The 12,421-nt window shown below is 47.7% G+C and overlaps 1 protein-coding gene across 1 annotated transcript in view; it reads right to left on the bottom strand.

Annotated features, from left to right (window-relative positions):
- Window positions 1–7,557: 7,557 nt before the first annotated feature.
- Window positions 7,558–12,421, bottom strand: part of NOV (nephroblastoma overexpressed) — a 14,267-nt gene continuing 9,403 nt past the window's right edge. The window contains exons 4-5 of the mRNA XM_015413019.1: window positions 10,607–10,815; window positions 7,558–7,925 (exon numbers count right to left, since the gene is read on the bottom strand). Of these exons, the coding sequence (XP_015268505.1) occupies window positions 7,653–7,925; window positions 10,607–10,815 (482 nt within the window). The 3' untranslated portion in view covers window positions 7,558–7,652. The remainder of the gene's footprint in view (window positions 7,926–10,606; window positions 10,816–12,421) is intronic.

Here is a 12,421-nt window from a genome sequence, read left to right as displayed (position 1 = left end):
TGGAGAGCTACACATTGCAAGCCCCAGCGTGAATGGCCCAGGCTAGCCCGATCTCATCTGATTTCAGAAGCTAAGCTGGGTCAGCCCTGTTAGAACTTGGATGGGAGACCACCAAGGAAGCCCAGGGTTGCTACGCAGAGGCAGGCAACGGCAAACCGCCTCTGAACATCATTTGGCTTGAAAATCCTACAGGCCACCGTAAATCAGCTGCAACGTAACAGCGCTTTCCTCCATCACCCACTTCATAAAGTCCTTTGGGAAGAACAGATGGCTTTTAAACTCATTTGTGACAGAGACCCTATGGCCATAGATGAAAAATGTATACCGCTAAAGTACATTTCTAAAAAGTTAACATAAGAACATAAGAGATGCCATTGTTGGATCAGGCCAGAATCACACAGTGGCCAGAAATACCAGGTGCCATCAGGAGGTCTACCAGTGGGGCCAGGACATTAGAAGCCCTCCCACTGTTGACCCCCCCCAAGCACCAAGAAGATAGAGCATCACTTGCCCCAGAGCCCCTATCTATACCTTGTGGCTCATAGCCACTGATGGACCTCTGCTCCATATGCTTATCTAATTCCCTTTTGAAGCCGTCCATGCTTGTAGCCGCCACCACTTCCTGTGGCAGTGAATTCCAAGTGTTAATCACTCTTTGGGTGAAGAAGTACTTCCTTTTATCCGTTCTAACCCGACCGCTCAGCAATTTCATGGAGTGCCCACGAGTTCTTGTATTGTGAGAAAGGGAGAAAAGTACCTCTTTCTCTACCTGCTCTATCCCATGCATAATCTTATAAACCTCGATCATGTCACCCCTCAGTCGTCTTTTCTCCAAGCTAAAGAGCCCTAAGCGCTTTAACCTTTCCTCATAGGGAAAGTGTTCCAACCCTTTTATCATTCGAGTTGCCCTTTTCTGCACTTTTTCCAAAGCTATAATATCCTTTTTAAGGTGTGGTGCCCAGAACTGCACACAGTATTCCAAATGAGGTCTCACCATTGATTTATATAGGGGCATTATTATATTGGCTGATCTGTTTTCAATACCCTTCCTAATAATCCCCAGCATAGCATTGGCCTTCTTTATTGCAGTCACACACTGTCTCGACATTTTCAGTGAGTTATCCACTACAACTCCAAGATCTCTCTCTTGCTCAGTCTCTGCCAGTTCAGACCCCATCAATGTGTATTTATATTTAGGATTTTTGGCTCCAATGTGCATCACCTTGCACTTGGCCACATTGAACCCCATTTGCCATGTTGACGCCCACTCGCCCATCTTTGACAGATCCCTTTGGAGTGCCTCACAATCCTCACTGGTTTTCACCACCTTGAACAACTTTGTATCATCCGCAAATTTAGCCACTTCACTGCTTACTCCCAACTCCAAATCATTAATGAACAAGTTAAAAAGCAGTGGACCAAGTACTGATCCCTGTGGTACCCCACTGCTTACCCCCCTCCACTGAGAGAACTGCCCATTTATACTCACTCTCTGTTTTCTATTAATTAGCCAGTTTTTGATCCATAAAAGGACTTGTCCTTTTATCCCATGATTTTTGAGCTTGCTTAGGAGCCTTTGATGAGGAACTTTATCAAAAGCTTTCTGGAAGTCAAGGTAAATAATATCTATTGGATCCCCCTTGTCCACATGTTTGTTCACCCCCTCAAAGAACATTAACAGGTTAGTGAGACAAGATCTTCCCTTACAGAAACCGTGCTGAGTCTGCCTCAATAGGTTTTGTTCATCTATGTGCCTACTAATTCTTTCCTTAATAATGGTTTCCACCAATTTACCCGGTATCGACGTCAGACTGACTAGCCTGTAATTTCCCGGATCTCCTCTGGAACCCTTTTTAAAGATGGGAGTGACATTTGCTACCTTCCAGTCCTCAGGAATGGAGGCTGATTTTAAGGAAAGATTACATATTTTTGTCAGGAGATCCACAAGTTCACATTTGAGTTCTTTCAGAACTCTCGGATGTATGATGATTTATCAGTTTTTGAGTTGTCTATCAGTTTTAGGACCTCCTCTCTCGTCACCTCAATCTGACTCAGGTCCAGGTAGTAGCGCTTGCAAAGGTCTCTAACTGGGGCTTTGGAGAGGCATTGTTGGGCAGAGCAGACCAAGGTTCTTTCCTTCCCTTGGGAGCAACTTCGGTCCATTACACTTACACGCTTCAGTCCAGCAGTGACAAATATACAGGATCTATAAATAGGAGTCTTAATTCCTGCACAAGTATTAGAAGAGGATCTCTCAGACCCTCCTAAATCTTTATTCATTTATACCCCCAATGGGGACCCAAAGTGACTTACATGATTTTCCTCTTCTCCATCTTCATTCTCACAACCCCCATCAGGCAGCTTAGGCCAAGGTCACCAGCAAGCCTCCATGGCCGGGGAGTGTGGTGGATTTGAAGCTGGGTCTCCCAGATCCTTGTCCACCATAACAACTCCATCACATTGGCTTCCTTGAGCTCCCTTCTTCCCAAATGCCGAGAGCAGTCACCACCAAATCCATTGTGAATCCATAAAGATCTACTACCAGAATACCACTTGCTGCAAGATCCTATCTGTGCCTTCATACTAGGGATGTGCATTTGGCATTTCTGAGCTGAATTAATACCCGAATCATGCCTTTTTGGCATGATTCAGGCATTAGCTAAGCCGAATCGGATTCTCCGATCTGCCTTGGTTTACCCATAAGAAAACCCTGAATTAATTCGGGAATCCCGAATTTTTCAGTTCCATTATACCCGGTGGGGCCATTAGAGTCAATGGCAGATCTCCTAGTATATTCAGTGTGTGGTGGGAAGGGCTTTGAGGTAGAGGCACCAAATTTGCAGTGTAGCTGCTAGAGCCTCTCCCCAAAAGAATCGCCAAGTTTCAAAGACTGGACCAGGGGGTCCAAGTCTATGTGCATCCAAAGAGGGTGCCCCCAACCTTCATTGTTTCCAGTGGTGGGGGGAAAAGCATGGCAGGCATACAGCGAGCCCAGCAGATTCTCTCAGAGAATCTCTGCAGTAGACAGTGAAGTGTGGGGAGACGGCCAGCAGCAGAACCAGTGCCATGTGCCCAGCAGAACCTCTGGCACTGCCAAATCCCAACAGGACTAAGGTCAAATCCGTTGGGTTTTGGCACTACCAGAGTGGCACTGGTTCTGCCGCTAGCCTTGCAAACATGCCCCCCCTCCCCACACCTCATTTCCTCCTGCAGAGACTCTCCGGGTGAATCTGCTGGGCTTGTTTATTTATTTATTTTATTTATCCGTTAGATTTCTATCCCGCCCTCCCGCCGAAGCGGCTCAGGGCGGCTTACAACAATTATAAAACCAGCATAAGTACGTATATAACGCCCTCCCGCCAAAGCGGCTCAGGGCGGCTTACAACAATTATAAAACCAGCATAAGTACGTATATAAAATACAGCTCAATAAAATAGCTCAGCTCATTTCCAGTTAAATAAATACAGTTAAAACCATGTAAATGTGGCGATGTCGTATAATAAAGTGCCAGTGCAACACAGCCGATGTAGGGTCTTTCCTACTGAAACGGCTGGCGGAAAAGCTCCGTTTTCATGGCCCTGCGTTATGACAGATGAGGCCTACTGCATGACCTTGGGCCAGTCACAGTTCTCTCAGGACTCTCTCAGCCCCACCTAACCCACAGGGTGCCTGTTGTGGGGAGAGGAAAGGAAAGGTGATCACAAGCCGCTTTGAGACTCCTTAGGGTAGAGAAAAGCTGGGTATAAAGACCTACTCTTTGCCAGAAATGTTTTTATAAGTGTTTCTGGTGTTAAACTCTAAAAAGGAGCAAAGGAGGGTTGCATATTCAAGTCATCTGGGGTGCGGCCCAATATCAGGACTGCAAACTTGTTCTGGTACCTTCCATCTCTAGGAACAGGGTCTCGCAGGGGTGAGGAGAAAAGGTACCCCTTATAAAAACTCGACTGCTCATGTATGTGCAAAAAAGTCACAAGGGAAAGGGTCACTGTACATGCTCAGGGATACTCCTTTCTATTCCGGATCCGGCCCATGGACAAGCTGGGTGGAAAGGGCAGCACAATCCCCCTTCCCCACACACATACCCCAGGAAAAAAAAGTGTTCCTTCTCTTTACAACCACTAGAGGGAGCTTTAAAACATCTCTTTAAAGAATTGAGAGACCACTGAGGCTACTGACTCTGCAGCATACAGACCAGACTAGGTCTGCTTGACAACATTTATTATTATTATTAGTCCACTTTCTCACTGGGACCCAAGGCGGATCACAAGTATGATCAAAACCCTTTCCAGGCAATCAGTAAACAAATTACAAAATATGATAACGTCGGGCAATCAGTGAGCGCACTACAAGAGACGATCGGCATTTGAATCTAACAGCGAAGAGGCCAAGTAACACAAAATAAGGCTGCTAAGAGTGCAAACTCAGCTCAGTCCCCCAGAAAGCAGAACCTCCCTGACTCTGGGAATAATCAGGCACATAAGAAGTGCCTTGCTGGATCAAACCAAAGGCCCATCTAGTCCAGCATTCTGTTCACACAGGGGCCAACCAGCTGCATCTACGGCACGCATAAGCAGGACGACTGGATCAGCATCATCCCACCCGTGTCCCCCAGCTTACTACCTCTGGTTCTGGAGGGAATAGAGATCCATCATGATTAGTAGTCATCGATAGCCCAGTCTTTAATGAATTTGTCCACTCTCCTTTTAAAGCCTTCCAGGTTGGTGGCCATCACCACATCCTGTGGCAGCGAGTTCCACAAATTAACAATATGCTGTGAAGAAATACTTCTTCCCAGGGGTCATTTTGTAGAAAAAGAGGTGCAGGAGCTCATTAGCATATGCCACACCCCTGACATCACCGGAATTGTCAGAAGGCAACACCCACCACTCAGGCTCCACTGGACTGTTTTGGATTGCTAGCTATGGGGGGGGACGCAAATATCTGCCCTCACATAGGAGGGAGAGCTTGTACCTGAAGGCAGGCTGGGGGGGGGGGCTCTGCAACTTACCTGGCTGCTTCTTGCTCCTCGTGGCCCAACTGAGGGCTGCTGGGAGCAGGGGGCAGGGCTTGTTGCATGTGCCCGCCCCCTGGGCTCCTTACTGCCGGAGCTCCGCTCCTGTGCGCTCCCACAGGAAATGACCCCTGCTTCTTCCTGTCCTGAATCTTCCACCCTTCATCTTCAGTGGATGACCCTGAGTTCTAGTATTATGGGGGAGGGATAAGAGCTTCTCTTACTTTCTCCACGCCATGCATAATTTTACAAATCTCCAGCATGTCTCCCCTCGCTCACCTTTTTTCTTGGCTAGACAACCCTAAATGTTTTAACTGATCCCCACAGAGCAGCTGCTCTAATCCCCTGATCATTTTAGTTGCAGTAGAGGACGGAGGGGCAGTGCAGGATCTCACCACCACCGACGTTCCTTCTCCCAGAGGCAGAAATGGCTTCAAAACGGCACTATACTTAAATAGGGCTGCCAGCTCTGGGTTTGGAAACACCTGGAAACACCTGAGGAGGACGGGGTTTGGGGACGGGGGGCTTCAATAGGGTGTAAAAGCTATAGAGTCCACCTTCCAAAGTGGCCATTTTCTCCAGGTGAACTGATTCATCACCTGGAGATCAATTTATTATTTAATTTTATTTAATTGTATTTATACCCCACCCTCCCCATGAACAGACTCAGGGCTGCATGGAATTGTAATCCCGAATCTCCAGTCACCACCTGGAGGTTGACAACCCTATTAACTTAAACCTTACCACCTACTCCACAATACTGGGGCCATCTTGGAGACATCTCATGGCCAGCAGACAAAGAGTTAATGAAAAAAAGGAAAAAGAACTGTGACAATTTAGCGCTTGGCAATATATTCAGAAATCATAATATACAATAACAGAAAATAAGTAATATATATATAGTGAATGTAGACAGTGGTCTCCGGAATGGTGTGCCGTTTCGACAATGATCTTCGTCCGAAAAAGGATGTGTACCTTATCAAATATAACAATACAAGTCTCATTTAAAAATATATATAACAGTGTGCAAATATATAAATAAGAATAAAAGTAGTATGAAACCTTACATAAACTGTCTTTCAACAATTCATTTCTCTTGGTGACGTATTGGAAATATACTGTTGATTCTAAAAAGTACAACAATAGCTGTTACAATACATTTTCATTGTTATTCAATAATAATTACATTGCTCCACATACATAAATATTAATATTTTAAATACTTGTTTGTTTAAAATATTAATATTTATGTAAGTGGAGCAATGTAATTATTACTGAATAATTATAAATTTGCACACTGTTATATATATATTTTTAGTGCCAAGTGCTAAATTGTCACAGTTCTTTTTCCTTTTTTCATTGGTCTTATTACTGTGCCCATTCTTGTTACTATTCTCAGCAGACAAAGAGTGACACAGGAGTGGAGGAGGACTATGGGTGAAGCTATATGGGTAGCAGCCGCTGCCTGGAGAAGGCAATGAGGAGCAGGTAGAGGGGGGTAAGTGCTCAGCGGGCCAGTATAATTCTTAGCCCTGATGTACTGAGTTTGGTCCTTTTTGGGAACTACTCTTGGGTTCCTACCATGAAGAATCAGATCCTGAGGAAGCCTGCCAAAGTTGACTAAGGGATGGGCACAGACTAGGAAAGCCCAGTTCAGGATGTGCAAGCTGGGCGGTCCCAAACCAAGCCCCCGAGCAAAAATACCAACTGAACTGAACCACTTTGGGAGGCTTTGGGCCCCCGTCCCCAGCATCCTGGCCTCATCCAGAAGCAACACTGGCGCATTGCCCCCCCCCCACATACCTGTATCATTTCCAGGTGGCACTGGACCCTATCCCCAGCGCACCTGCATCACCCAGAAATGATGCAAGCCGGTCAGGTGGCATGCTTGTGTAACCTCCAAGTGATGTGGAGGCAGGGTCCGACACCACCCAGAAGTGGTGGGCATGTGGGGGGGGGGGAAGGGGGGCAAACCCTGAACCAAACCAGGCAGAAGCTTGGTGAGTGTTCAGGGGAAGGTGTTTTTTGTGAACCAAGGTTTCCTGAGCCTGAACTGGGCAAAGTGTGGCCTGGACTTTGGCTTGGGTTTGGGTCTGTGCCCATCCCTAAGCTGGCTTTCTACCAGACGTAAGAGCACAGTCCTGTCACTCCGCACCCACATGTTGCACTTAACTTCTCTCCTGCAGGTAAATAGGGCAACATAAGCATGCCTGTGGCATTTAGAATATAAGTCGTTCAGGGGAAAAAGAATGTGGAAATCTGAGCAGAGAGGAGCTGGTACATGAATGAGCAGGAATTCCGAGTGCCTGCAGTTTCTAGGAATTCCTTAATCATCAAAACCCACACTGAATCGCTATATTCTCTCCCCCACCCCTCTAGCAATGGTAATATGTTTATGCAGGCACATGCCTCTAACATGCCTGAGAAATGATTTCCAGGAACTCCACAGACACGGAACTGGATCACTGAAGTGAAACTGGGTCTCCCCCACCTCACAGAAGAACCAACAATGATAAGGAAATGGGAGACATTACCCATTGGGTGTCTCCAGCACTTATATTATATAAAACCTAAGCTTTTTTATTTAAATATCCCTTCCCCCCCCCAAAATTTTCAAGTTCCGATTTCTGTCCAGCCCTCTTCAGTGTAGCTTCCTGAAGAAAGTGTTGTCATCCTGAGGACAGTTGCCGTGACAAACGCAGGTACTGATCGCCATTACGGGATGCTTGACGGTGCCTCCATGGGGACAGCGGAACTCGACGTGGATGGTTTTTGTGCTGTGAGGAGTGCAACACCGTCCGTCACTGCAGACACCACAGTAGCGGGGCTTGTACATCTGGACGCTGGTGCAGTTCTTGTACTCCAAGCGAACGGCTGTTAGGGATTTCTTGGTTCGGATGCACTTCTTGCCCTTCTGAGAGAGGGACGGGGTGTTACACAACAATCATGGCTATGAAAACAACAAGGATGCCGTAGCTCAGTGGCAGAGCACCTGCTTCGCACGCAGAAGGTCCCGGGTTCAGTCCCTATCAACTCCAGTTAAAAAGGACCAGGCAGGAGGTGATGTGAAAGGCCTCTGCCTGAGATCCTTGGAGAGCCGCTACCAGTCTGAGTAGACAACACTGACGCTGATGGACCCAAGAGTCTGATTCCATATACAGCAGCTTCATGTGTTCCACGGTGGGTTCAGTCCTTGGGAATGGGCCACCAGAGTGGGTGGATTGAGGGAAGAGTATAAGCAATTGGGGAGCCTGCTGTGGGTCTGTGCGGAGAGCTAACTGGCTGGACCTAGTGGCAATCAGGAAGCTATCCCACCATCCCCACCGCAGAACCCACAAAATGAAAAACACTGGTGTTTTTTTTTTTAAGGTGTTCAATAAATGATTACCTGAAATAAACAGGCCCCTGGATTTAAAGTGCAAAAGATGGGGCAAGGGACAAAAATCCATTTGGGTTTTGGAATCAGGTTATGTTGCCTAGGAGCAGGAGGGAAACAATGACTTGCCTTGCTGCAGGGGGAAAAATGTACCGGGCCCAGTAGGGTGTAATGCCTCTGTGCATCCTCACACTACTTCCATGATCAACTTCCAGTCAATCTCGGGTAGACTATTAGCAGAGTGCCTGATGCAGAGGCAGGCGATGGCAAAGCACCTCTGAACGTCTCTTGCCTTGAAAACCCAACAGAGTCACCAGAAATTGGCTGTGCCTTGATGGCCCTTCCCACCCCCAGTTTGGTAAGAATAACTGATTGTGGAAGGAGCCTTCGCGTGAGCGGCAAGTTGCTCCCTTTGAATTAAAGGTAAAGGTAAAGGTTCCCTTGCTCGAAAGCCAGTTGAATCCGACTCTAGGGTTGCGGTGCTCATCTCCGTTTCAAAGCCGAAGAGCCAGCGCTGTCCGAAGACGTTTCCGTGGTCATGTGGCCGGCATGACTAAACACCAAGGTGCACGGAACGCTGTTACCTTCCCATTGAAGTGGTACCTATTTATCTACTTGCAATTTCTTGCTTTCGAACTGCTAGATTGGCAGGAGCTGGAACTAGAGACGGGAGCTCACTCGGTCATGCGGCAACCCGGGTCTCGAACTGCTGAACTACCGACCTTCCACAGCCTGCAGTTCAGCGTCTTAACCACTTGAGCCACCGTAGCTCCTCCCTTTGAATTAGACACCAGCAAAATGGCTATTCCCAGTGGTCCTGTGTACAATTTCCTAATACCACTGGATGTCATTATATAGAGTTCCCTTCTTACACATGTTCTATGATCCTTTGTTGTTTCCTGTGCTCTAGACTGGGATTTACTGATTATGCCTCTATCCCGGCTCTTCCTTCAGGAAATTCAGAGCAGCTTACATGCAGAGAGCTTCCCATCCACACAGTGACGAGGCTGAGACCTGCTTCACTGCACCAGTGGGAAAGAATCACGCGAGCCTTCAGTCATCTGCGCTCAGAAGCTGCTACGTGGCTGAGAACAAGCTCTACGTGATTAACAGCTACAAGCTCAGTGGCAGTGGGCATACCCCAAGTGCAGTCTATGGCATCTCCCATTAAAGAGCATCAGAAGCAGGACTGGGAAGGAGTTCTACCTCCCTTTGGGAAGCATTGACACTAAGGGTATATACTACTGACATACATAGATGATTAGTCTACGGCGGCTTCTTTATCAAACTGCATTTTCCCCCCAAATAGCCTCAGGAGTCTTTCAAGACCACGCAGAAGATGCATTTGGGCTTAAAGGAGACCATAAGAACCTTTTTGCAGAAGCCACCATTTTGGGCTAGCTTAGCAATAAAATGCAAACACCGCCTGGGGAAGCCATACCCTATAAAACACCTATCGCTCACGACAGCTACTGCTGTCTATCCTGAGTCTGTGTTCAGCATATTTTCTTCCTTGTATAAGCTCTGCTGGTGGACCTCCTGACAGCACCTGAGTTTTAGCCACTGTGTGACACAGAGCGTTGGGCTAGAAGGGCCATTGCCCTGATCCTACATAGCTTCTCTCAGGCGTATAGCTAAGGTGGGGCTTTTGGGAGCTCCGCCCCCTTTCTTAAAGGCATAGCCCCAAAAGAATTTTTCCTGTAATGCTTTTTTCAATCATTTAAAAACATTTTTAAAAGGCATGCACTCCTTTAAGCAGAGTGGGGTGCTGTAGTTGACTTATTCCCACACTGAGCATGGGGGTTGGAGTAGGTGACCTCTAGGATCCCTTCTAACTCTGTGTCAAGAAGCTGGTCTCCTTTAAGAGAGTTTTTCTGCCTGTTGGCTTTCTTGACTATAGAAGTCATCACCCCCACCTGCCACCTGGTTATCAGAACTGTTGCTTAGGCTGGCAGAAGTGATAAACTTGCAGCAACTGAGAACTGTCGCCTAAAGAGGTCGACAGCTTCCAATTTAGAGATCTATCCCGGTAATGTCTTTCTATTGGCTACATGGCTTTTCTTTCAGCACTGAGAACTTCAGCCGCACCAGAAAAAAAATTGCCCCACAAGCCACAAAATCCTGGCTATGGGTCTGGCTTCTCTTATGTTCCTATTTTTTCTTAAGCAATCCACACAAGCCTGCCATGTGTGATGCACCTGCCAGAAGCTGAGCCCTACCTTCTCCAGCAGCAGGCCTTTTTCACAGGGTCGCACCTCGCACAGTCTGGTCTGCTTCACCATCTCGCACATTGGATTCTTGTTGGTGACGCGAGTGGAGACCCCCATCCCGCAAGTTGTGGAGCAGGCGCTCCATTCCGTTGTCTGCTCGATGCAGTTAGAGCCCGAATCAGACCCGTCGTTGCCCAGAGTGGCTTCCGGCCTGTATGCTGAAGGCAAAATAACAAACATGTGATAAAGCAGAAAATTCCCAGTTCGCATGTGGCACTTTAGGAATAGTTTAGCCTTTATTACTTGAGTGCCGATTGATGCCTCTTGTACAATGTCATGAACCTTCGTCCATAGTTCTTTAGGTAAATCTAATCCCTTAAACCTATTCTTCACCTCCACTGTATATTCATCAGGGATGTGATCTAGATCAAACCTGAATGGCCTAGTGGTTTTCCCAACTTTCACCAAATGAGAAGGGAGCACTCACTGAAGAAGACCTTGATGCTGGGAAAGATTGAAGGTCAAAGAAGAAGGGGACGACAAAGGATGAGATGGTTAGACAGTGTTATCGATGCAATGAATATAAAGTTGAGCAAACTCTGGAAGACAACAGAGGACAGGAGAAGAAGAAGAAGAAGAAGAAGAGATTGCATTTATACCCCGCCCTTCATAAGAACATAAGAGCATAAGAGACGCCAATGTTGTATCAGGCCAAAGGCCCATCCAGTCCAACACTCTGTGTCACACAGTGGCCAGAAATACCAGTGCCATCAGGAGGTCCACCAGTGGGGCCAGGACATTAGAAGCCCTCCCACTGTTGACCCCCCCCCCAGCACCAAGAAGACAGAGCATCACTACCCAAAGGAGTCTCAGAGTGGCTTGCAAACTCCTTCCCCTTCCCCTCCCCACAACAGGCACCCTGTGAGGTAGGTGGGGCTGAGAGAGCTCTGACAGAAACGGCTCTTTTCCAAGAACAGCTGTGCCAGAACTACAGCTTGCCCAAGGTCATCCAGCAGGTGCAAGTTGAGTGGGGAATCAAACCCGGTTCTCCCAGATTAGAGTCTGCGCACTTAACCACTATACCAAACAGGCTCTGGGGGGCCTGGCGTCATGTGGTTCATGGGGTCACAAAGAGTCGGACTCGGTTGTGCGACTGAACAACAACATCAACAACATCAGTGACAGGCAGCCCTTGGGAAAGCTCAAAACATTACCATCTGGTCCAGGAGAAGTTCTGAGAGCCAGGACTATGCTGCGGGGAGACAGAGGCGATCCTGCCCACTACTCGCACCACTGGGCACTGGAAAGGAGGAAGAAATCCTTCCAGGGCACCTCCCAGGGCTGCTGCTTGCCACAGCAATCCCTGATGCTGTCAATGACAGGGCTATTTTATGCCCCTCTGCCTCTGGTACCCGAAGCAATTGCCCAAGTGTGCCTAATAGATGGTCCGGCCCCGACACAAGCAAGCTCATAGAGCCATGCTGGTGTTGCCAGAACAGGTTCTTCAGTGCTAAGCTTCCCGGTGTGCATGGTCCCGTTTGTTCTGACATCCAAATGCAATTACCGCGACAAACTGGGAGCTGCTTTCCTGGGCCTAAGCCCCAGTTTAGTCTAAGTCCCAGTTTACAGGGGCCAAAGAGACTCCCATTTGTCCATGTGCCAGTAGGTGGCCACAGAATCCTAGAATCACAGAGTTGAAAGGGGCCATACAGGCCATCTAGTCCAACCCCCTTCTCAATGCAAGATCAGCCTAGAGCATCCCTGACAAGGGTTTGTCCAGCCGCTGCTTAAAAGACTGCCAGTGAGGGGGAGCTCACCACCTCC

The sequence above is a fragment of the Gekko japonicus genome, unplaced genomic scaffold, assembly GCF_001447785.1.
Source record: "Gekko japonicus isolate JY-2015 unplaced genomic scaffold, Gekko_japonicus_V1.1 scaffold2464, whole genome shotgun sequence".
Lineage (NCBI taxonomy): Eukaryota > Metazoa > Chordata > Lepidosauria > Squamata > Gekkonidae > Gekko > Gekko japonicus.
This window is presented reverse-complemented; position numbering and strand designations above follow the sequence as displayed.